The sequence below is a fragment of the Pezoporus wallicus genome, unplaced genomic scaffold (assembly GCF_028554395.1).
Source record: "Pezoporus wallicus isolate ANWC-B61680 ecotype Strahan unplaced genomic scaffold, APGP_CSIRO_Pwel_v1 contig_5418, whole genome shotgun sequence".
Taxonomy (NCBI): Eukaryota; Metazoa; Chordata; class Aves; order Psittaciformes; family Psittacidae; genus Pezoporus; species Pezoporus wallicus.
The window spans coordinates 4,667,501-4,694,120 of record NW_026640709.1 but is presented as its reverse complement, the minus strand read 5'-3'; the positions used below and the strand labels follow the sequence as shown (position 1 = coordinate 4,694,120).

At 35.7% G+C, this 26,620-nt stretch overlaps 1 protein-coding gene across 5 annotated transcripts in view; it reads left to right on the top strand.

The window, feature by feature from the left end:
- The window catches only part of CDIN1 (CDAN1 interacting nuclease 1), a 129,006-nt gene that overhangs the window by 1,457 nt on the left and 100,929 nt on the right, over positions 1-26,620 (top strand). For all 5 annotated transcript variants that reach the window (XM_057420200.1, XM_057420199.1, XM_057420197.1 and 2 more), the window contains exons 2-4: positions 22,323-22,368; positions 23,230-23,294; positions 26,355-26,415. In XM_057420200.1, the coding sequence (XP_057276183.1) occupies positions 22,323-22,368; positions 23,230-23,294; positions 26,355-26,415 (172 nt within the window). The remainder of the gene's footprint in view (positions 1-22,322; positions 22,369-23,229; positions 23,295-26,354; positions 26,416-26,620) is intronic.

The window sequence follows — 26,620 nt, the reverse complement described above, 5'->3', positions numbered from 1 at the left end:
AGCTGTCTTGAAAGATTAGAATTTGGGTTCATTTGCCAGGTCAGTTACTGTGTGTAGAAACCTGCTTCCAAGATATACAGAGATATGTGAGTGTCTGTAATAGGGAAAATAAGTCTGTCAGAAAAAGACCAGGCCTTGCCACTGATACATTTTACCTCCTAGTCCATTCCTTTGATGCTGCAACAGATCCATTGACTCTTAGGCTTCAGAACTTGATGACTCCTGTGTGCTGTCTGAAGTGCAAAAGAGGAGGCTTTTTCCATTGTGTGTTCTGTAACTGTGGAGCAAGTTTCTTTTAATCTGGAGCCTGTGTCATTCAGTTCTAGCATGAGAAGGATCTGATTGGACTTTTGGCTGCTTTTTTTCTTTATGAAAACCAAAATCAAGCCAAACCCTCATCCCACCCACCCCAATTTCTGATTCAATCTTTTTAAGAAAATATTTCAGAATCTGTCGTGGCACTTGCAAGGTGATGAAGGTGTCCATAACCGGTTTATCATTATTATATGGAAATGGTTGCTGATTCAAACTGGAAAGCACTAACATCTGTAATAGCTGCTTTCCACCTTGCACTTTCAATCTTTCCCTGGGAAGGATCAGTATTCCACTGGTAATGCAATACATAAATTCACAGTTTTCAAGTATTTCTGGTTCCTACTGCCTCATAGATCTTGACAGTCTTTAGATTTCTGCATTAATCTGCTCAGTTTTTTTTCTAATACTGTTTTACCTATTGGTTCCTTCCTTGGTCTGTTGTGTTTCTTGGAAGAGTCACAGCTTATGCTCTTTATTTGTATTAAGTATCCTTCACATTTTGTTATGGGCCTGCTCTTGCTCTGCAGTTTCTCCCTAAGAGTAATTTGTAATTTCTTTGAAACAATTGCCACAATTTAGTGTATATAGGTATGCTGTACGGTGACTGCCAACATGACCTGTGAATCTAAATAATTTTTAACAGGGTAGTTTGTTCTTTACTATATTATCAAACTATTTCAGGAGGTGAGGTTATTGCTTCAAAAGGTTATTGCCATATGACTTACTAATGTCAAGTAGTCAAAATCAGGCTGCTTTTAATACTGTTTTCAAAGTATCTTTATACAAGCATTGAGACTTTTTTTTTTTTTCACAATTCTGTAACATTGCAGACAACATGGTTTAGTCTGCTTTGCTTAAAACAGAGTTATTTTGCAAAAATGCAAATTCAGGAATCAAATCACTGGTTTGGTGGTGTTGGTATTTTTTTTCCATTGATACTGCACTTTGTATTCCATGTGTGGCAGTTACCAGTGTATTTATTCTTAAGGTGTTTGTTACATGCTTAGCAGTTGTCTTCTGATGTGTTCATGTTTAACAGTAGGATTTTTGGATGACCTGAGGATTATCTAAATGTAATTTTGAGCACTAAGCACGATAGATCAGTGCCAGTATTGGATGATTAATGTATAGTTCCTTTGAGCTTCTTAACGTGTTTTCTACTGGCCTGATATTGTGTTGTGCTCTTCTAAAGTGTACCACGTTTCTGCTTTGTTTCTCACCAGAATTTATCTACTTGTTAATAATTTGTGTTTATCCTTGTAATTTCTGTCTTCTGCTTTCTTTAGCCATGTGCTTATGTTCTTCTGTGATACTATTCTTCTCAATGAGACCTAGTGTCTAAATTGGATTACCCATTGTAGAAAGTGTAGGGTAATGCAGGAAATGCTGCAAGAAAGTTACAATCTCTTAATTTTCAGTGCTTTTCTACTAGTCCAATTTCCCTTCCAGTACCCTCACTTTCATTCCTGTGAAAGAATCTTTTTTTTTTTTTTTTTTGAGCCTTTCTCAGTGCAACGTGTGTTTTTTAGAGAGTTTCAAAGTACTAGGATTTTAAAGTATTAGAATTTATAGCAGCTGCTCTGTGCAGGTTCATGGATATACTGCCCAATTTTGTTCCTTCTGTGAAAGCTTCCTTCCTAGTGAGCAGGAAGAGCTTTTTTAACAGCAGAAAGGCAAGGGAAGATAGCGTAACTGTGAGAGAATAACTTTTTTTTATTATTATTTCCTTCTTCCTTTTTTCTTTTCCCAGTACTCAAGAGAAAAACAATTCATATTGATATACTTGATATTTGAGAATGGGTATTTGGTTTTAACATCTGGAACTTCATGTTAGATTAGTGGAATGTGCAGTCTTTGTTCCCAGAGCATATTAGGTGATGCATGTTCCTCTACATTCATGACCTGTCTTCTTCACTACTTCATATCACTGAGGTTATCTAGCAGTACTGATAAGCCTAAAGTGGTTGCAGTGGGAAACTTCTTTTTATTTCTTTCCAGTTCTGTATTCTGGCACCTGCTCCTAATGTAGCCTGGAGATTGAGTCAAGGTGGAAGGAGAATTCTCTGTCCTCTGCTCTAGTGCTCCTTAGAGCTGCTGTACCCAGAAAGGAGGACTGTCAGTGAAGCTCAAGAGCAGAGGGCAGCTGGCTGTCTATGCGGCTTTCAGAGCTCTAAGCTCAGGACCTAAGCATAGGTGTATTAGGTAAATCTTACCTATAAGCGGGCAACCTGCTGGTGTGTGACACATTAGTTGTGCTCTGTGCTGCATGGAAAGGCTCTTATCATAGCAAAACTGACATAATTTTTCTAACTTCTGCTCTCCCTGCTCTTCTGAATAATTGGTTAATTCTTCTGGAAAACAGAGGAGGTAGCCTGTTTTTTCTTTACTCTGCAAACACTGATACAGTAAATCTCATTTAGCAAGTTTTGTGTCTGTGTATGCTAGAAACATTTCTTTTACAAAGAAACACAGTATAAATGCACATTTCAAGTTCCCTCTAATTTTCTATATGTTCTCACTACTTAGCAATGGAATAGACTCATGCTCTGGCTATATAAACCACCTCATTGATTTTGGTAGGCCAGCTCATGAGAGAAAAGAAAGTGGACATTACTTAGGAGATGCAGAGATTTGGAGGGAGATGCTTAATGGCCACTGGTGGCTTTCCACTCTATTTTGAAGTGGCAAATACTCTGAATTTGTGTTCTATGTTTAAATATTGTGGGACATATAGCTTGAGCAATTATGAGAATGGTAGATTTTTAAAGGTTTGTATTTAATTTTTCTTTTATGTTAGACTTTAAACAAAGTTTTACACTACTGTATGTTTTTGTCTATTATATGTAGCAAAAGCCTAGTATTATTTAAAATTTGTTATGTACTTAAAGCTGCATTTAACCTCACAGGTAAACAGATTGATAATAGGTGAGAAAGAAGGCTTGGCTCATTATTTAAAAAATAAAAGTTTTCAGAAATTCACTACAATAAAATGTAGCATATTCAAAATCACCTTAAAATGAAATAAAAATTCACTATACAAAGTAGTTATATAAGCTGTGAACTGATATTGTTCCCTTTGGAAAGATGTTCTTGCAGTTTGAACCTTTGCTAGGAAATCTGCAGTATTACAGCTTTGATAAGATAAACCAGAGGGTGGTAGAGGTTTTCTCTTTTCACTTAAAAGCCAGTGAACAAGCCTGAATGAACTTGTAACTGGTGGGATTTGGTATGTCTTGTTAAAAAACTGTTTGCTTATGCTGTGACTCTAAATAGGAAGGGTACTAATCCTCTCCTGTAATACAAGGTATTGTGTGACAGAAATTAACTAAATCAGTATATAACTCAGGAGAACTTTGTCTCCTCCATTATTCATTAGGTTAAACATAAGTTACTGATTTAAAAGCGAGCTATTGAGAGCAGTGGAAGCTTTCAAAGTAGAATGTGAAAAAGTATTTTTGCTCGCTGGGGGCTCTGCAATACTAAGAGACAGGATTTAAGCAGAAAATTCTTATGTTGGCACATGTAAATTCTACGTCTTCAGGACACAGGTTCCTTCTGGATTTGTTTGAAAAGAGATGGAGAGGGTTTTTTCAGTTGTTTGCATGTTATCTTTTAACTAAAAAGAAGAAGACTTGTTAAGCACATGTCAACATGAAAGTTAATTTTGAGGGAAGTCCACTGTAATTTTCCATTATGATTTTTCCAAGTGTAATCATCCTCTTCCTTGCAAGCATTCCCATATATGTTGTCTATCCTAGCAAAATACAAAGTTATTTTAAAGGCTAGTCTTGAAATTCCACTTGAAATGTCCAACTAAATGGTTGTACTTTCTGAATATTTTCTGAATGCTGGTGAGTCTCTACCTTCTCTCTTAACCTTTTCCCCTTCCAGTGGGGAAATGCTACCATAGAATCATAGAATAGTTAGGGTTGGAAAGGACCTTAAGATCATCTAGTTCCAACCCCCCTGCCGTGGGCAGGGACACCTTACACTAAATCGTATCACCCAAGACCCTGTCCAACCTGGTCTTGAACACTGCCAGGGATGGAGCATTCACAACTTCCCTGGGCAACCTATTCCAGTGCCTCACCACCCTAACAGGAAAGAATTTCCTTCTTATATCCAATCTAAACTTCCCCTGTTTAAGTTTTAACCCGTTACCCCTTGTGTACAGTTCATTTTATAAAGAAAAAGCAATCACACAGAACAGGACATACTAAACTTGTGAGATTCATTTTGGCTGAGTAAAGGGAAAGGCTTTTTGGCCTTGAAGAATTTATGCAAATCACTCAGAAACCAATCCTGTATCTTTTTAAGATTCGATGGTGAAACACAATGGTTGGGGGGAGCCTTTTAAAGCAGGTGTGGAAACTAGTTCCCTATAATTTGAAAGTTCATTATGAGTCTATTGTAGTTGTGTGCTAGGTGCTCTTGTTTAATACATAAGAAAATAAAGAGAGAAAGAAAGATAAAAATACAGAGATAAAAGGTAAAAATAAAGGGTAGGAAAAAGATTTAAAAAAATTAAAAGGAGAAAAATACAGATGAGGGAAAGGAGAGAAAAGTGAGAGAAAAGCAAGAGGAAAGAGGAGTGGGAAAGGGAGAAAAAAAGAAAAATTTAAAAAGCAAAATAGAGCAGGAAAGAAAAAAAGAAAAATAAGTGAAAGAAAAAAGAGAGGGAAAGAAGGAGAGGAATTAAGAGGGAAAAAAAGATAAAATGCTTTTATATGTCAAATCTGGGGCAGTTGTCTTGGTCACAGTGTGCATTCATGAAGCTTAGTTTGGTTGTACTTTTTGCCACTTCACAAATTCCATGGTTGTGATAATCAGCAGTAGGATAGCAATATAAGTCTTGTGGCATTTTTTTTTTTTTTTAAGTATTTAATTCTAAAGCAAGCTTGATGTCATCAGACAGTCCAACATATGTGTGTAGATTTAAGGGCTAGATTATGGTGGTTGTTAAGGAAGGATGAAGTGGAAGTTTTAACTCTGACCATATGTGCATTTTAATTGACTTGTGGATTTTAGGATACCATTATATTCATGTTGCTTGTACTTAAGGACAATGATGATAAAAATGGTACTTCTTGGTTGTATTTCAGAATCAGCTCCATACTGCATCATTCTTCTGAAGCCTGCAAACAAGTCTAGGGTAGAGTTTTATGAGCCTAGAGGAGGATTTGCTACATCAGAGGGGAAAATATTTTATTCATGCATTGTTTTTTGGACAATCATATTCTGGGCTATATTACAATGGCACGATAAATCGCTGAATACACTGTCTGCTGAATATGACCTCACCATGAAAAATTTGATGCATTAGTGTAGGAAAGGTTGGAATATATCAACCTTAGCTGACAAGGGACTTTGAATTTTGACCTAACACAGATGACCGTTGTGTGCAATAAAAGTGAGTTTAATCTCCAGGTCAAGATTGAGGTGAATGGTAGGGCAGTGTGGATTGGTTTGCACTGGCTATGGCTGTATCACATCTAGCAAGCAAAGAAATCCAAGGTCTTTGCATTTCAAAGTATCAAATGCTTGTTTACCTAAAGTTTACTTATATCTGTTATACCACCTTCAGAAACTGTGCTGTACTGTAGACAGCTAACTCTTCAGCAGCTGTGGACTAATTCATTTGAAGCTCAATCTTTCTGAATAAGCATGAGGTACATATATTCTACTCCTATCATTGAATAGGTAAACCAAAAAAAATTCCTCCTCTAGCATGTAGAAGAAAGACTGTCAAGGATATTGCCTTGCTATGAAAAGGGCAAAGTCTAGAAGCTTTATTTCTTTGACAGCTAACCTGTCTTTGGAACATCGGAAGTTTATTCCTAAGTGGCTTATGCTTTTAGGAAGAACACAATTAAGAGAGCTCTGATACGATTCACTAGGCAAATACAAAGAAAAAGGGTCCTTTTGAGCGCTCTCTTGCTGTAAAAGGTATTTGATCAAAGAAGCTAAGTTACAAAATGTTTTGGAGGTTGTCTAGGTTACATAATAAAGATGTATAGATGAATTTAAATAAAAGATTGTCGTGTTTTATAGTAGTCACAAACAAAATCTGTCTTTTTAACAGGCTGGTGTTCCAGAAGTGCTGTTCTGTTAACATACTAATGGTGCATGCCCTGAATGCTTTACACAGATAAGAGTGGTAGCAGTGGTACTGTGGGAAGGAGGGAGTTCTCTTTAAATCAGCCAGGAAAAAAAAGAAGTTTTGAGACTAATAGAAAGAACCTCTACTCCTTTAATAGAGCCTGCAAAATATATTCTCCAGGACTGATCAGCTCTGAAGGCTCTAGAGGTTTGATGATTGGAATGGCAGGAAATCACGCTTTCAGGACATAACGGATTGACTAGGCCATCCATCATTTGTTAGCATGCGCTGAAACACTGGGTTTGTGTGCAGAGGTCTGTGATTTAGTAAATACTTGGGAGATAAATAGAGCTTACACACAAGGGAAGATATTGCTGTCCTTCAGTAGCCTTAGACACAGATCCCTGCTGAGAAGGCCGTCTGACAGCCGCTCATCAGTAACTGGCCTGTCACAGTCAGTGATGCCCACCAGCCATCCCCAGTATATTAAATGCATTTTTAATATCTGCTTCAGTAGATTTAATGAAGAAAATTTAGTTTCCATACTCTGATCACTGCTTCCTCGAGTGTTTTAAAGCATGGAGTGAAGCACTTCCAAGAAAGGAACTGTCCTGATACCTGGAGGAGTTGATTGAAAATGAAACAGAATGCAAGCAGGAGTGTTATTATCCAGACAGCTTCCTTAAAGCAAAACAAAAATGTTTGGGAAAAGCAGTGATCTTCTTAGAAACAATTGACCCTCCCACAGAGGGATCTTATGGAGCAGGCTGTACAGCAGCAGAGATGCAGTGCTGCAAAAGGTGTGTGCACAGTGGTTCTGTTCAGTGTGGCTGGCCTTGCCAAAAGATTTTAACTGCATTTCCTACACTTTCAGATGTCAGTACTTGAATCAGGTCATCATTGTGTCTGGCTTTCCAGGTTCTGAGAAGAGGAAAGTAGCTATGAATGGAAGAAATGGAGTAGATGACATTTTTAATAACTAACGTAGATTTTGGCATTTTGGTTTTGGCGTTTTTTGTGCGGGATGTAGTTGGTGATAATCATTGTAGCATTCTGTGGAATTATTTAAACTGATACGGGGAAGAAACAATAAGACACAGTGGAAAATAAAACTTCTGCTTTTTTTTTTTTTTTTTTACTTAGCAGGCTCATCACAAATTATTCAGTAGTGATATTGTAAGGATTGTATGGAATTATTTTTTAACTTTGTAGGAAATAAGATCATTTACTGTCTATGTATATAGATAAACTTCATAGTTGTTTGAATTTCCTGGGAACTTTCAAAGGAAACTTCTGTTTACATAAAGTCAAATATGTTTGTTTTCATTTTGTAACGAGATTCAGTGCTTGTAATATTTACTTCAAGACAGCAAGACAAGCAACTTGATTTTGTTTTAAACATCTACTTGAAACATTCACTTCTTGAGCTTTTTCTTCCCTCAGGAATCCATTCTGTGTTCACAGAAGAGAAAGCAAGTGCTGAATGAGACCTATAAATTTGATTATGTGTCAAAACAGTAATGTATTAAATACATATTATTATAAAAATTTAAGATGTGTCCTAAACACTTACATTTTTATAACACATGACAATATTAAATAATACATTTTCTTGTTAGCATCTGTTTGCTGTCACTGTTGGCAGGACCTGTGATTTATTACGTAAATTAATGACTACAACCATTTTGGTCCTGATGTGTGCCCCATAGCTTACCACATTACTTTATAAAATAACTTACATTCTTCTGTGAGAGTGATTTTTTTAATTGTTTATACAAGTTCCTGGTGAAAATACCATATCTATTTGCAACGTGAAAGTCTCAGAAGCTAGCATTGTACTTCAAACTGAGTGAAATAATGGTAAAGATAAATTTCTGGAAGAATATGGAATGCAGTAACTGATCCTACTAAAACTGACTTCTAAGACAAGCCTGATAGAGTATTGTTTCAAAAAAAAAGCCAACAGCATTGGAAGAGGAGTGAAAAAATACCACTGTTTTCTTCAGATCCAGTGATGCTTAAAAGCCTTGTTCATTTGTTTGTTTGACTTATTGGTACCATACAAGTAGATTTCAAACTCCTATTGGCATGGTAAGATTTCATGCTCTATCCTTACTTTTCAGTTTGTATTTCATGGAGTCCTTGTCCATGGACTTCAAATGAAGAATTCAAAGTGAATGAACTTCTTGTCAGCAGGCTTAAATTTGCCAAATAGGAATCTCTGCCTGTTGTGGGAAAAATGTTTTTGACTTCTGAACCACTTAGGTTAAAAACTTCAGTTCTGTCAGCAGCTAAAGCATTTTCATCTGTCTTAGTTTCTTTTCATACATGTTTTTTGGTTTTTTTGAGGGGGCTTTTTTAATTCTAGTGTTTGCAACATTTTGAATGTGATAGTGATATGTATGAGATATATTATCACTTCCAGTGCACACTGCAGGATACCCAGTAGCCTGATTGATAGTGACAGTCTCATTGCTTTACGCTGGAGAATTCTTAAACTTCAGTCCCCTGCTTTATCCTCCTCATGTGAATAGCGTATTTAAGTGTTACTGTCCGTGTAAAATGTCATAAGTTCAGGATGTGGTGCTGAAGAGGGCTTTATTGTTTGGGTGCATGTCCTCTGTTTGCATATCTATATCTAGGCCTGCATGGTCTCAGAAGCATTTGATAGCATTGATTCCCAGATACCTCCAGAAGCTTCAGTACTGAGTAAAATGTCCTAAGGTAGCACACATTCTTCTTCCACAGAAAGGAGAATATTGTCAAATATTTTGAGTAAGAAGCGTGTGATAGCAAAGGTAGCCTCTTGCGTAATGCAGCCTGTCCAAAACTTTTTCAAAGCCAACATGAAAACTATGACCAAAATGGACATAATGCTGCTGTGACTGAATAATAAAGGGTCTTTTGGAGTTCCTTTTTGTATATTGAGAAACCAGACAATAATAAAGACACCATGTATCTCTGTTTCCATTTGTAGTTGGCTAGGAGATGGCAAAACTTACCATCAGTCCACTCTTGATACTAGTAATGTCCATTTTTTTTATTGCAGTTCTTCTGGGGAATGCAGATATGCATTATGAGGCTACAAGTGGTGCAAAGTACAATAACTGGAGAGTGAGTGCAAGTTCCTGCAGATTAAACGGCTCTTGAACATAAGCCATTTCCAGCATTAATATAAAATGCAGGTTGTCAGTGCTGTTGTCCTTCAGTTTTCAAAACACCTGAACAATATGTCTTCCTAGATAATTGCATTGTCTTGGGTACACAAAATATTAAAAGATAACTCGTAAGCTAGATTTCTGGTTCTTACAGGGTTTGAAAAGGAATTTTTTTTTTTAACAGTTGGCAGGTACTCGCATAGGCCAAGCAAATTCCATTCTAAATACAGTATTTAATGACTCATTGCAGTAAGTTATCTGACACAGGAATATATTCTTCTTTATCCTATTATTAGAAAGAGATGAATTTAATTATTGACCAAAAAAAAGAAATCAGACTACATTGTTTATCTCATTTGTATTGTGTTACTTTGACATCAATGGTCTGAAAAAGGAAAAGGGTCCTTATGGAATAAATGCATGGCTTCAGTCTAAAAATTTTTCTAGCCATATCTATCTGTTTGGTACATCCTTTGAATTTGCAGCAGTTTTTTTCAAACAAATCCCATTGGTTGCCCAGCACTTATTATCCACAAGTTTCCTGCTTACATGTTTTGTTTTAATTAACTGTTCAGACACAGACCTCACCTGTGATTAGCAATCATTCTTACAAATTACTACTTCTGTGGGTTTGAGGTTTCTGGATTGAGAATTTTTCTGATGTATCTGAGTATAGATGCTTGCCATTCCAACGTTCTACATCTCAGTAATTAAAAAAATGCTATTCAAATGTGTCAGGTATTGTGTAGAAATTAATATATTTTTATGTGGACAGGTCTGGGGTGGTCAACATGTATTACATGTTAATCGTTTGCTTAGGTTATTTTGTAATTCTCAACTCTTTAGCCTCTTTATCAATGATACATATATTTCTCTCTCAGTGGAACTTTGCATTGGTGGATCAGAATGTTTACTGAATTAACCAGTTAAAATTATTAAAATATGCAGTGGAAAGCAATGTGCTTAGCTCATGTGCTTCTGATACTAAATGCAAGTAAAAGGATATACAGACATGGAGTCATTTGTTATATTTTAGCATATGAAGCAATAGCTGTGTAAACCTTAACCTCGTAATTTTGCAAGTTCCACTTTATCATGTAGCTGTAAAAGGTAATCAAAATAAATCATGGAAGATGAAGAAATATTTTCTAGGGCTTTCTGTGTGCTTTCAGAAGTGGCACTTGATCCATGAAATTTTAGTAAGCATATTAAATAATACAATATGATGTGCGACATGTCAGGTCTGATATATTATTTTGTATAGGACATTTATACAACATATGGTGAGCTGCTATGTGAACAGCTCAATGACTAAATTATGTTAATCTTCCTTGCCATATTTACTTTTCATTTTAAAAAACGGCATTTTCAAATTTTTATTTTACTTTTTTGATCATGGGTAGGTATAAGAAAGGTGTAGGTCATCTCCGAGAAGCTGTGACAGTGATCCAAGGTTCCTCAGCTGTGCAGTGTACATAACACAGATGTTGGGAGAGTCATCTGTCAGCTATGCCTCTCCTATGGAGTTAAAGTTCTAGGGGGAAAAGAATTCGACACAGTGCTGTCACTGTTACATTTTCACAATAGAAGAGCATGCAAATATTCAGCCTCCTGCTTAGCAGTAGTGCCCTGTCTAATGTCTGTGCTGGTTAGAATAAAAAAATAGTGGGTGCATCTAGGGCTCATAGATCTGACAAAGGTCATGCTATGCTGGGTATTTGAATTGGAAATTGTCTGGACTTAGATTTTATAAAGCTCCCACAGTTGTCGGGGAAAATTTCAGCAGGGTTTTGTCCCTGGAGAGGCCTCTTAGGCCCTTTTCTGTCCTATGAATGAATTTAGATGTGAGAGTTTCTCCTGCCTTAAAACTGTTAAGTTCATTTTGCATACATCCCCAGAGAGAAAAACTGGCAGATGCTTTTGTCTTGGAAGTGTTTAAAAGAATACTGCAGAACAGGAACAAGGGAGAGAAGGGGCCTTGTGTTGAGTCCCAGAACATTTTGGAAATGGCCAATATGCAGTTTTCATCAGTACTAAGGCGGGGCGCAATATGGTGCCTGTAGCTCACTAGGGAATATGAATGTTGATTAAGCATACTCCCAGGCTTTGAAATCCTGAAAGCAGTGTCAGAATAATGGATGTTGAGCAAATGTCAAACATTTGTTAATTTCTCTGTTATTTGGAGTTTATCTACCATGATCAATCAAATAAACTAGTGCTTCTCTGTTGTGGCATGTGTCATTGATATGGTGATTAGGTGGCTAGAGAGGCCTTCTGCCTTTTTTTCTTTTTTTGTTTTTGTTTTGGTTTGGTTGGTTTGTTTGCTTGTTTTTAATCCAGGTAACAGATCACATATGAGCAGTCATAACTTTAAATTCAGGATTTGCTTGTGGTTGGTTTAGTGGAAAGTGGTACATTAACAAAATACTTAAGCGTACTGAAGACAGAGTATCTGCATAGCATATCTGCTGTGCTAAAAATAACATTCATGCCATTTTTTCAGTTTTGAGCCTTAAAGATTTACTGTTGTGGGGAAAGAAATTACTTCTAAATGAAAATCGGTAGAAGAAGCTTTTACTTGTTCTTAAAAGAAGTTTGAAAACAAAGGTTGTCCACCCTAAATTAGTATTAATTTATGGCTTAGCTCCCTTCTACCCTCCAATTCTTTTGTTTTTTTATAAACTAGGTCTTGACATCCTTATTTTTGATTGGGAGACATGTTCAGATGCCTTTAGTTAAAAGCAAAGTGGGTGACTGACTTTTTTATAAGAGAGTGTGTATTCTCATTAAAAAATACATTGTATATAACAAACATCATATGACATTGTTAGTTACTGACTAACATACAGAAATGTAAATCATACAGTTCAGAATGTTTTTTTCCCTTCTCAATTTCCACTTTACTTATGTCCTAATTCTGCTAATTTGCCACTCTTAGGTAACATACAAAGACCTGATATTTAAATGTGAAGAATAAATTAAAAATCTGAATGAGAGAAAGGCTGTGTGGCCTTTGCTGCTTTACTGTAATGTATAAAGACTTTAAAAATGGGAGAGGATAGGTTTGGGATGTTTTGTGTGAGGCCTTTTTGAAAACTGCCTGAAGGATGTCAAATTTCACTGAATTCTAGTGAAGTTTAGTTACCCTTTTCTCATGTTTTTTGTTTTCTGTTTTGTTTTTTTTTTTGTTTCTGTTTTTGTTGTTTTTTTCTTTCTTGTGAAGTTCAGTCCTTACGTGCTTAATGTAAAGACATCAGTGTATATTTTTATTACCTTTTTGAGAATTCCCAGAAATTTAAGGAGTGCCAGTGAGTCATGATGCATGTTGTGGTCATCTTCAGTTTATTTTAACATAGAACAAATGTTTGATGTTTCCTTCCTTGGCTTCACATTTATTTACCAAGGCCTATGGGCCCAATCTACCAAGACTGGTCACATTTTGGTGCTTAATAAATGTGATGCTATGTGGTGAACCTATTGATCTGTTTACTGGAGATGATTCTGTTCAGTTAGTACATGGAATAAGAGTTCTCCTGGAAACCCAACCTTTTCTGTGGCACAGCAGGAAGCAAAGTGTATAACCATTGTACGTTATTTTCAGAGCAGAGCAGAGGACACCAAAAAATAAATCCTCTGGAAAGAGAAGGAAGGGAAAGGAAAATCCTGTTAGTAGGAGTGGAAAAGAACATCAGAGAAGTTTAAGGATAGGATAATATAATATTGTGATCACCTCTTGTCAGATGCTCCCTTCGTAGTGGCTGCCAGTTGTAGGTAGACAGCTTTGTAAAAAAAGAATGCTGGAAGACCACTGGTAAAAGGGAACAGCTGTGTTTCCTTCTTAGTGTTTTTCTGCCATCTTGCCATGGGGAAGTAAGTAGTGGAATTAAATTATTTATTCCCTCTATGCCACAGTAGTCTGGGGCTGAAAATGTACAAATTTAGCGATACAGGTACTGCTCTGTCAGCTAAGTAGATAGACAAGAATAGACAACTTTTAGATGATAAACACAGTTTAGGGCATTAGACTGGAAATCGCAAGGGGACTACATATAAACAGATTCATTTCTTGCCTTAAATCTGTATCATTCCCAACACTGGAATTTACTTAAAACTACTTTTATGTATCATCCACCTTTGATAGAGCTAAAATGATATCCTGTATGGGGAACATTAATAAGATCATGATTTGTTTAAAGAATTAACAATTTTGATTGGATTACTGGAAGCTTTTTTGACTTAAGGTGTTCACTTTTTTATCCTGGTGATAGCTGTGCAACAGTGTGTGTGCTTGACATGTGATGCATGCGGATGCTAAATATAGTAGCAGCATGAGGCAAATGTCATTAACAGTAATTTATGTAATGAAAGCCACCTGGCTGTCTTTGTAATTAATTGCTTGTAAATAATAAATTTAAATATAGTTTATAGTTTTCTAAATTTGATTATATATTTTTAGGAACAAATTGTTTAAGGGTGGGGATTTATTAGGTTTCAAACTGGCACAGGTATTATTTTTACATACAGGCTAATTTTTTAATGTAAAATGATCAGTCTGATTAGCTTTGAATTGCCATTCATCCATTAAAATATTTTTCTAAAATTAAATGTAAACATCTAGTTTATACAGGACAATATAGGTTTGAAGACAAAAAATACAAAGTAGAATGATTTTCCTCTTCCTCCACAATCAGGAAATGTAATATTGGAGTCTGGAAAATTTCTCTTGACAAGGTATTCTATAATCTGATCCTTTGCTTGGGGGTTAAAGGAAGTAGCACAATAAAGTTACTCAAGCAAAATGAGGAAGATGGACACAAAATGCATATATCAAATATTTCTTTCTAGTTATAGCCTACTAAGTGAATATTTTTTTCAGTGTATGGACCTTGGCCCTATAAAGAGGGAAGATGGGAAATGTGAAGGATAAATCCCTGTTTTCAATTTTAGCTTCTTTACACAGCTGTCAACAGATAACAACAACTTTTGTGTATTTTTTTGTCTTAATGGTTCAACTTTTAATCTGAAAGTGGTACTAAGAGGAAGAGTTCAAACTTGCAAACGTGTTTTTAGCTAGGAGTGGTTGAGGACAAGGACATAGTAAATAATCTGCTTATGTTAGTCTCAAAGTTTGCTTTTTATTTAATTTTCTGTGAAATATTATTTTGTAGAGTTAAAGAAGAAAATACCAGGAGGTGGAGATGTGGAGACAACTACTAAGGTTAATCAGGTGTATGTGGGAGGCAAACCCTGTTTGACTCCAGTCAGTTTCTTTCGTCAATGGACTCCCTGACTAGATGGTCAAAGGGTACCAGAGAAGTTCTGGTATGGGTAAGGTGAAAATAGTCAATAGACATTGAAGACTGAGGTTAAAATACTTGAGAGTTTTAATTTCATGGTTTAGCTCTGACATCGTGTTCTTTAAGTCTGTATTGTGAATATATTTTGATTTTGTATTACATCTGAAAATATTTTCCAGCTTGAAAATTGAACCTTACAAAATAGTTTTATATTTTTATGGAAGAGACATTACTTAAAACATTTGTGAAAGAGTATTTAATTACAAAGGTCTCTGTGTGGACTTGGCATTTAAGTAGGTTTCAAACATTAAACCACGACACATGCAACAAGCACTGTGCTGTTTTACTCTGGAAAGAAGAAAGTATCAGAACAGTATCTCAGGCAAATTATTATCTATTTTCTGTACTTGCTTACTAAGATAATAAGACCAAAAAAGTGTTTTCATTTGGAAATACTACTCTTCAGTACTTGTGTTTTCAGAGTTCCATTTTTATCCATAATATCTGACAAGTTTATTTTATCACTTTTAAAACATAATGTTGTTCTCATTATAAGCATACATATATGAATGGAAAAATAGCGTCTTTATTCTGATTTCTTTTTCATTTTGGAGGCTTGATCAGAAGTACTTTGCAACCGTTTGAACATGGCATATTTTGGGTTACACTTTTAACTACTTGTTACTACTATTGAAAGTTAAATTTTTGTCATGTGGGTGAAAGAAGGTGTAATTTATCTCTGCGAAGAGCTAGCATTATTTTGTGATCATTGCCTGTATTGATAATTCGTATTCACCTCTGCGTTTTATTTTTTCCACATCTGATATGGATTGTTCATAGTCTGCAGTTGTTTGAAAATATATTGGCCATTACAACAGACACAAAAAAAAAAATAGGTGTCTACAGGAAGAACTGGTACCCTGTTCTTAAAGGAACTTCTAAGTCTTTCTAAATGAAAAATCAAACAGTATCTAATACTGGCAATTTTCCTCTGTCTGCTGCTAGAACTTATTGGCCAACTAGGTCAGACATTATTAAAGTTCAAGTGGCCCAGTGGGAAAAGTAATGGTCTTATGCTACTATGAATTTTAAATGCTGCCATTTCTATGTATTGCACCATCATCTGTTCTCGCACATCACTCTAAATTGTATAGAAGTTGTGGGACCAACCAGTGTCAAGGTCATAGAGGTGATGACTCTTCGCAAGTAGCCATCTCGGAGCTTTCTCATACAGTTATTCTCATAACCCTAGCTATAGGCAGCAAAGTTGTATGCACATGCCTTCATTTAACCTTTTTATTATCATTGGAGAGTGTAAGCCTGCATTACGGGATGACTTTTTTACTTGAACTCTTTACTTTGGTTTTTATTTTTGATGCTACCAAAGGTATGAAATCGACTTTGAGGCAAAGACAATTTTTAGTAAGTGGTACATATTTAAATCTTTTGCATTGAGCTGTTGTACTGTTTACTTGAACTGGATATGAGAGAATTTCTACATTGATTAGTGCTATAGTTCCTCCAAATGAACTTGAACTTTATCTTGATTTTAAATATGATGATACTAAGTCTGAAATGAGCATATTAGCAGGTGCTTCTTTTTTAATATATATTAAAAAGCTGGATTTTTATAATATTAATATATTTATAATGGGAGTCTTTTCCCAGCAGCACTGTGTTGACTTGTAGTTTTCAAAGTAGTAGCTACTTCAATGTTTTCATTGTTTGGAAGGGTTCATATGTAAAGAAAATAAAACTGGTTTTGTAACCCAGACTTGAACTGGTGTAGCTGGAAAGCTGTAATGTTGGAAGACAGCCATTTTGCAGAAGCTACTGTGTTGTAGCTAAAGACTTAGGTACTTTTATATCACATAGTTATTCCAAACTCCTATTCAAACATATATATTCACACACACATATATAGGCACATATATTGATTTAGCTTAAATTGGTAATTCGCTGACTTCTGATAAATCTGTGTTAATTTTGTGAGTGATAAAGTAGAAACGTTTACAGAGACAGTAATCTGCTTTTTGAGAATTTTCATGCAGAGAAGTGACCACAACCATACTAAAACTTTAGGTGAGATTGTAATATTAAAAGCTGCAGTAAAGAGAGGCTAAAACCATAGCTATTCTAGATGTCAGTGAGGCTTCCTCCCTCGTTCCATGTCTTTCAGTGCTTGGATGCATGTAAGCCAAGCGGTTCTCAAGCTTTGGTACTTGTAGGCTACACTCTGCAGTTCTGGGAGGCCACAGAGGTTTTACACATCTGCGCATGTGTTGCACATAAGTGTGGACTGATTAGTATATGATAAGCAGTATAGAAACATTGTTTTCTTTAGGAGTCCCTGTGCCAGTGTTTGTAGTACAGAAGATGAGAATTAAAAGGCTGTTTGGGTTTCTTTCAGGTTTTTGAAAATGTAACAAGACATGTATTTAGGCACACATTCTAGTGTCTCAGGATAGCTGTGAGGAGGATTCCCTTTCCACCCCCAGACATTTAAATTCATCAAATACATGTATTTCTTTTCTCACATAGATTCTTAATCCAGCATAGAAGGAATATGTAAGTCTAGCCCTTTTGTTCTAAAGCTCAGTATTACATTAGTTAAAATATTTTAAAAGTTATTGTACATGGAAAGGGGAAGTTTTTTTCCAATTATTAGAAATGAGAGACTCTTACCTGCTTCAGAACATTTCATGAAGGGATCTGGCTAGCACTTCTGCTTTGGAATTTCACACTTAACAGCTTTTGAATTTTGGAAACACAGCTCCTGCCCCCACCCCATTTTTTAACCAATATATTTATACTCTTAATGAGGTGGGATGTTCCATTTTGTGGAAGGGATCATTCCCTTCTCTACAAAGCAATGTTCTTTGTAGATTTCATTTGCTGAAAAATAAAAAAAGTAAGGCTATTCGATCTATGTATATATATATAAATATATATATTATATATATCTGTCTTATGATGGACTTTGATTTCCCCCTGTTTGTCTCCACTTGTGTAGCTAGTTACTGGGTTAAATACTGCAGTTCATATTTACTGTTAGGTTTTTTGTTTTGGATTGGTTTTTGGTTGGTTTTGATTGGTTGGTATTTTTTAACAGATCTTTCTAGATACTCTTCCTTTGTTCCATGGTAAAATACATGAAATGTAAAGCTGAATTTTTAGTCTTTCTATTTTAGGCAAAAAGTGTGGAGTTAAAGATGAGGGAAACACAGCTCCTTTTAAAATTAATAGATGAAACAAGTGGAAACTTGGTCATGTACCTAAAATTTTACATTTTCAATAATCTCAGAAAATAAAGTAGAAAAGCGTAAGTTTCATCTCATCCCTAAAGAATTAATAAGAATTATAAGAATTATTTATCAGCCAGGGCTGATAATATAGTATTTGCAGAAGTTGTCATGTCTGGATTTTCTCCTGCTGAAGCAGTAGTAAAAAGCAAGTATTAAGTTGGACAGCACCCCAAATCTTGACTAGGTCTGCAAGCCTGCTTTGCTGAGAAGGTGATCCTGTCCATTTAAATTATTTTTGTCCTTACTAGCTACTTCTTGACCAGAGTTTTGTATCAGCTCTAGTTATGAAGCATTGGTCTGCGTCAGCATATTATCTGTTACTAGTTTATTTATGAGTACTCATTGCAAAACAAAACATTTCTGATATACTCACCAGGGATAATAGCATCCTCTACTGAATTCTGAGATTCATTCGAAGAGAATGGTCTAAATTTTATTCTTACATGTGAAATTACCAAAAGATATATTCTTTTTCCAGCACCAGACATGCAGTTCTCTTTTTAGCTTGATTGATCTTGTGACTGTTCTTAGAGGTGATTTCTCTTATCTCTTGTTCTGGTCTGACTTGGACATCCCATTTTAAATGCGGGACTTGTATATTATCGGTATCTTTGATATGAGTAATACTTTCTTATGTTAGGCAAATTTTTATATCTTTATTTCATTTGGAACCAGGAAATGACATTTCATTTTTTAAAATTAGAAGCTCTTTTCTTAAAAAAAAAAAATAAATGGTGGTTTGTAGCAGATCTTAGATTTCAGTTTTCTGCCTAAATACAGTTATGTATTGACAAGGACACAAAGTGCCACCAACATGAACACAGAGTAACAAAAGGCAAATTGTTCCATTATGGATGTTGGTGTACAAGAAAAAGAGGATATCTAAAGAGCGAGGCTGGTTGCTTTGAACAGAGCTCTGAGGGTAGTGTCCATTACCATCTGGAACTGCAGAAGAAAATGCTTCCATGAAAGTGGCCTTCTATAGAACTTGAGGAAGGGTGCTTGTTTTCCTAGAAAACAGATTTAGTTCTACAAGATGGATAACAGTTAATTTATTAATTATTTAAACTAGGTAGTACTTGAAATTATGAGTTGGGATGGCATTGTTTGTTTCTGAAAATCAGCAGATCTGTACCGTGGCTCTACAGTTGGTTCCTGACAAAAGAGGTTGTTCGACGCAAACATGCCTGTATCCATAGCCTTTCAGTAAGGTATGAAGCTTACTACAAAGTTTATTCCATGAGAAACAATAATGCAACACTGAAATGTTATTTTGATTAAAAGATATTTTCACTGTTATGTTTGTTTTCCTGGATATTTCAGCTATATTAATTTGTCTGCTCATTTGCTGCCTTGAAATCCTGTATAGCATAAGAGGATGAACGAAGCCCTAGGAATTTGGCTGCTCCTGTAGAAGTAATGATAACTTACACAGCAGTATCCCTGCTGTCAGTATCAGCAGTTGTGATCATGCTGTTTTATAATGCAAATGCATGTTCATGACTTCTGTCCCTGCTCCAAGTACACTTTTTCAGCGCTCTCTGAAAACATGTTTCAGGTTTCTGTCAGTGACATCTTGTAATAGATGTTCCAGTTGTGTTTTGAGGAGCTATTTTATTTTGCCAGGAAGTTGTGGCAATGGAATTGTGGCAAGGAAATGCTGGGTGACAGATAAGTGGTTTTGGTGTTTAAGAGAGGAACTGTGTTAACCAGAAAAGAACATGGGAGCAGCCATGTGATGATTAAATCCTCTTTTCCTGGGAAAGGGGAAAGATATTCTGGTAATAAGGCTTGAAATTCTTTGACTGATATTAGAGAAATAATTCTGTTTGTCACAGTTGTTGTGGTTTTGTACTGCAATCCAGTATATATCCAACTTGTTCAGTTGGGCTGATTTATTTTTTTTTTTTCTTTTTAGTGTTCATGGTAGGTCCTAAATGACCTGAACAGTTGAAAACATAGGAGTGTCAGACGAAGCTGAAGTAGAAGGGCAAAATCCAAGGACACCAAGGGAACAAATAGAATGGACAAGAGTCAGGAGTGAGAAGAGAGGGATAAAGGTCTTGATTCTTTTTGATATGTCAGTGGGTATAATAGGATAATGGTACAATAGGTATAGTAATCATGCTGGGAATAGCCTAAAAATGCAAAAATTGGTATGTCAGTGGAAGAGAACTTGAACCAGAAATCCATTTAAATGCTATCTTGTTTTGTTTTGGGGTTTTCCACATCTTTTCTCTAAATTCAGTTCTACCATTATGACCATGTAAATCTGCCAGATCATAATAGTTACGTGGAGAGCCATTAGGGGGCCATATGTACCCACCTTATTTATAGCCTGCAAGGTTGTTTTAAATAAATCAATTTGAAATACCTTAGCTTTGCGTATGCATATAGCCTGTGTAAGTATATAATCTTAATTTTTTTCCTTTGTTCACCTTCTAATGATTGCATAGGCATGTTTAAAGTTGCCATAATTGGATGGTGCGCCTTTTAGGGAGGCATTGTGTTACATAACTCTTGGCCTTTGTGTCCAATGATGTATATTTAAGCATATTTAAATTCTTGATTACATTGTAATTCTTTTTTCTGTAATCCATTATTTTCATAAGTCTGTATACAAGTTTATTTTACTATAATTTTCTTACAGTTTTAGTATTGGGTCAACACATACTCAGACTGAACATTCTCATGTGTAATATACCAGAGATCAAGGCTCAGCTTACTGCTCTCACACAGATGTTGTGCTGGACAGAAAAGCCCAAAATACAATATTATGGCAAAGATACTCTAAGTGCAAATATGGGTAATAATAAACTCTTCATACAGCAGTACATTAATCTAGTCACTTTTTTCCTAATACTTCAACTGGTTGGTTTAGAGGTAACACTTCATATTCTGCTGCAGACATACTGTCTGTTTAAACCTGAACAAACCATTTAGTCATTCTGTGCCTCAGTTTTACCTCTTGCAAATGGGAGTAATGCTTCCTTATCTTAGATTAGTTATTTCTGAGGCATAGAAATTGCAAGGAGAAGGACCATTTGAGTATAGAGAGAACATTTACATTTAATGTAAATATGACGTGATATGGGTGTTAAATTCACATGCAAGAAATCTGACAGAAGAGTAAGACTTTAGGCATTGCTGAATCTTTGCACTACCTATGTTCAAAGATGTACTAGCCTTAGTAGGTAAGTTCATGAAATGAAAAATGTTAATTATTCATAATGCTTTGCTGTACCATAAAACTCGATTTATTGAGACTATAATTTGTTCAAGTTGCATGTAGTAGGAAAATATATCAGGAGTAATTAATTGTATTCAGGATGTGATGAGGTATATATATCCACAGAGAACAATTGAAAACAGTAGTGATGTGGTATTGATTGCCTTTCAGAGGAAAAAAAAAAATCTTGTCCCATTTCTAAATGTTAACAATTCAGAGAGAAAAATTCCCACTTGGGAAGAATGCTTTCCAGGTTGCTTCATTGCCAGGTGTTTGACATTGAGTGGAGCCTTAGATGAATGAAGCTTATGGCAGCTTTTGGAAATGACCGACTCCAGGGAATGTTGGCTTCCTGCTGTGAAAGTTTCTATTTTCAAAGCACATCAGTTTCAGTGGGAATGTTCCAGTGGTCCCATATGCTACTTCTGACAGAGGGGGAAGTTTTTAACCTGAATATGAGACAGCTACTGAAGAGCTTCCCTTGCTGCTAACAAAATGAATTTCAATATGTTGCCAATGAACAAGCAGCATGTTCCCAACTGCTGATGGAATTTATCTCCATCAATTATTAATGAAAATTTTGATTTGTTTTCCTTTCTGCCTGTTACCTTTTAGCTTTTCTACCTGCTCCTGTTAGAACTTTGTGGGTTCTGAAGCTGAAAAAGGAATCGCCCAAACAATATGCTTGTTTGCTTTAAAACTGTTGCTGTATTTTCCTCCCCTCCCTCATACGCTCTCTCCTTGACCTAGCAGCAGGAAGCCTTTGTCTGAGGTGTTCATCTGGAACAACTTTTCCACACTTGTTTTCATGTTCTGTTAGATTACAGGGCAGCAGGCCTACCTTTGAAGCTCCCTTCTCTTTTGTTTCTTTGCAGTGCACTCCAGTAATTAACTTTGTCCTTCTTTTATTTGTTCCAGTCAATCGCAGTCCACTCTGCTGAGCATCTTCTCCCAGGAGTACCAGGTTAGAAGTTTTCTCCTTTGTGAGGGTTGACAGGTGCCTAATTGAATGATGAATGTCCCTTTATTTCTTTGTAATTGAACTGCCAGCTTTCTGATTGGTTTGGAGGATGTTCCTTTTTCCACATCAAGCACCGCCTGAGTCTCAGTGGATGGCTGCCAAGCCTACCCATCCATCTGTCTAATAACATCTAGCCTTTGCTTATTTGGTGGACCTGTAATAAATTATGCTAAACCATTATTATTCTGACAATAATAATTTCCCTGTGTTGCATGGTTCCATGTGCTAAATGTTTGCTGACTTGCACTGTCAGTGCTGCTTTCCATTGCTGACAGAGATGATGATAAATGACCATTGCCGGAGTGGCAGAAGGCAAGAGAGGCAGAAAATGGAGTCATTTATCATGAGATGACAGGTGTCAGTCAAGTGGCAAGTCTCTATGGAATTACTTTTTGTAGTTTTTCAAATAAGTTGTTTTTAAGCAATGTTCTTCCTGGTTAAAAATGCCAATTGAATTGTAAAACTGGAGTGCACCAGACTTAGATGGAATTGAATTGAGGAAAAATTAATACAAAGGTTGAAAGAGAGAACAAGTTTTTCTTTGCCCTCTGCAGCCTTCAATAAACTTATTTAGATTCAATTATTGTGACCTTACTGGCTTTTACATATATGGTACATTGCAGTACAGTCTGAAGACGTTCAATTCAATAGGTAGATTGAATGTAATTTCTGTACAGAATCTAAAAACAGGGTTCAGTTTATATGTCAAAGTGTAGCCAAGGAACATGTGCCTGGACAGTCATGATTTTTGTATTTTGATCTGTGACACATTTGTAAGACTCTTTGTTTTTTTCATTTTTCTAGAAACAAATCAAAAGAACACATGCCAAGCATCACACTGCTGAAGCTGTTGAAACTTACTACCAAAGGTATCACCTTGCCACCCCAGTCAGGAGTATTATCATAACTAGTATTTGTTATGGCAATTATGAGTAAATTAGCTTATTAGCTTATGAAGCTGATTTTCTATAAAAATAAAAAATTTGGAATGAGGATTACAAAACAGTTCCCCTAAAACTGTTTTCAGTGAAAATGCACAAATTTTCCTGTGCTTGATCACTGATTAAGAAAGTGTTTGCTTCTTTGGCTCTAAGTCAGGGTAAGCAAATACGTTTTACAGAGTATATGATAGCATTTATTGTATGTTACCTATAGTTTGTAATTATAAGGCTTCTGTGTCAAGAATAACATTGAGGATAACTTCCTCACAGCTAGGGAGATTGTTCTGTTACAGTTGCTTGTACTTTTAAAAGATTTGTGTTAGGTTACAAAAAGTTACATATTCATGTATTGCCAGTGAAAGAACTAATTTTTAGATCACTCCTGTTTTATCAACAGAAATGTCAGAAATAGCTATTAAGGGAGGATGAAAACCTTTTTGTCACTTTACAATATTTTACAATTGTATGCATCTTAAGCTAATAAATTGTATTTGCTACACCTTATAGTTTGTCTGTTTCTTCTATAGGATTTACTAAAAATAGTGCAGTGACATAATTGGGGCATGCAGATAACTGGTTAAGATACACAATTAAAATATTTCCTTGTAGACTGACGTATCAGCTTGTATGGCAACTGAGTTGACAACTGTGATTATACGTGTCTGATATTTGTGCTTAATATTAATGTGTATGAATCAGGAACATAAACAAAAAGCCTTCATTTGTGAAAATTAACTGTGCTTCCACAGAGCCATATATTTAAAACTAAGCAGAGCTTCATTTTAGTAGATGCTGATTTAGAATATCTAGTGTGAATTGTGCTGTTCTGGGGTTTTGATTTTCTTTTTCTAGTGGCTGTACCGTTCTGTAAAAATATGTACTGGATCATATTGCACTTCTCCTGTGCTGTTTAGGAAGAACATTGGTATGATTAAGTTTGGCTCACATCAGGTAGAAGGATTTGGTCTCCTGTCCCCTTGTGCACTGTCTGAAGTATGATAGTAGTACATAACTAATGCATTATGTATGAAGCTATATGGTGGTGGTAGGGAAGATCATTCTTTATGCCGTTTCTGGGTATTTCACATTGCAAATGTATTAGCATGGCCAAATAAAATGCACGTTTTAAAATCAGAGATGTTCTGGTTAGTAGTTAGAAAACTCATCTCAATCCTGTTTTAGTAGATTTATTGTATAGTATGTTTCATAAGCTACAAGGGCAGACTGCTTGAGTCAGAAGCCAGTTTGAAATGCTTCAAGCATAAACATGGCAAACATGTCTTCTCGACTTCTCTTTTGTGGCATCCATTTTACTGCTCCAGTCTGTGTGTATGCTCTTTCATATTCTCACCAACATAGAAGCAGATTATTGTGCTCCCATTGCTTTCCTGGGTTGGAAACGATCAGTTTTTGCATGTATCCATTTCAGGTGGCCCCCATTGGGAGCAAGTAGAAGTACAGCTGAGTGGAGTAGTTTCTGCTGCTCTGCTGAGACTTGTAAGTCTTAAACTTAGGAAAACACAAAGGCAAATTACAGGAAAGATCAGCAGGCTTTTCAGAATAGTGTTGTCATCAGCCTGTGAGAGCTATTAGGCCATTATGGAGTTGCCAGTCGCATTAGAATTATCTGACAGAAAAATACTCCATTGTTACCTGTAGCTTTGCTATTTAATCAACTGAATGCATGGTTTAGAGCATTAATGTCAAGTAAACCTTCCTGGGTAGGTATTTTGTTTATGATGTCTCCTTTTTTTGTTTCTGTAATAAATTTTTAAAGTTTAAATATATACAAAGTATCTTGCTTTGTGGACTTTTTTTGTGTAGAATTTAAATAGGTTACAGCAAAAAGCTTTTATAATTTCCTTCATTCTTTAATAAGCTTCAGAATACCTTGCAAACAAAAAGCCCTCTAATGCTCTGTGAAGAGGTTTATGTAAAGGTGTTATACCCATTCCATGTAAGGATAAAATTATAAAGAATTTTAATGTCTGTGACTAATGAGCAGAAGAGTGGCTTCTGATGGATAGATAATGACAGAGCTTGAAAGGCGGTGGCCTTCTAATGATGTCAGTAATGATAAGCTATACGAATACAGATAGGATAAATTAACAGATTCAAATACTGGTAACTACTGTTCTTTTCCACATAGCTGCAAAGCACAGTGGCTTGTGATAATACAGCTTCTTCCCACCAACTCCTGAGAACAGGTTTTAGTCACTACTGAAATACACACATCAAACAGTAAAAGTTACAGACAGTGAGGAAGGCAATATTGTTATGAAGCAATGGTCAGAAATACCATGTGAATCCATATCGGTGTAATACCCTTAACCAGAAACATTAAGCCTTTGCCACTGATAGGATAATGACTTTCTATCACCCTTTATTGGATCCTAAATATTTAATTTTTTTTTTTCTTTGGAATATTCATTTGATTGTTAGATTCTGATTTAACTAAAGTAAGCCTTTAGTATTTGAACTACTGCCCAGTTGATAAAATCTGGATTTCACAGAATCATAGAATCGTTAGGGTTGGAAAGGACCTTAAGATCATCTAGTTGATTTGAGAATTTATGTTTTTGTGCATAGAAAGGAATTGAATAAGATAGGTAGTGAGCCATCATAGTTGAAGGTCATGTGGAACCCTAAATCTTTGCTGTGAATAATAAAGTTTTATTTGTCTGTGATGCATCTTTTCCAGAGTTCAAATATCATTTATTTGTATGTCATTAAGCCAATTTTTTAAAAAAATTTCTTCATTTATTGTGTTTCTTACTTAATTGAGATTGATACATCTTGCAGATGAATAGGAGACAACCCTGGAGAGTTAGTGAGTGTTTTAAATATTTTTTTTCTTAAAAAATTTCCAATTAAATACTCTGTACTGGGGCATTTTCCCCCAAATGAAAGAGGCTCACAAGGGATACTGATATGTATAAACTGGTGTTTTCCTGCCACTGCAGAATTACCTGGCTTTATCTTGTCTAGGTACCTGAATGGGGTGATGAAAAATGCAGCTGCCCCTGTATTACTGGAGCTGGCCAATGAGGTAATCATCTTTACTTTTTTCTTTAATCTTCTAGTGTAAAACCTGAGGGGCATATCTATAGTGACTTTAGAGAGAAAGGTAATTAACCTAAAAAAAAAAAAAGGTTCCAAGGCACATTAGACATTTAGAATGGTTCCCCAGTCTGTTAGTACTTACAATAATTAGACAAAAAGCCCCATTTATTAATAAATCAGTTAACATAATT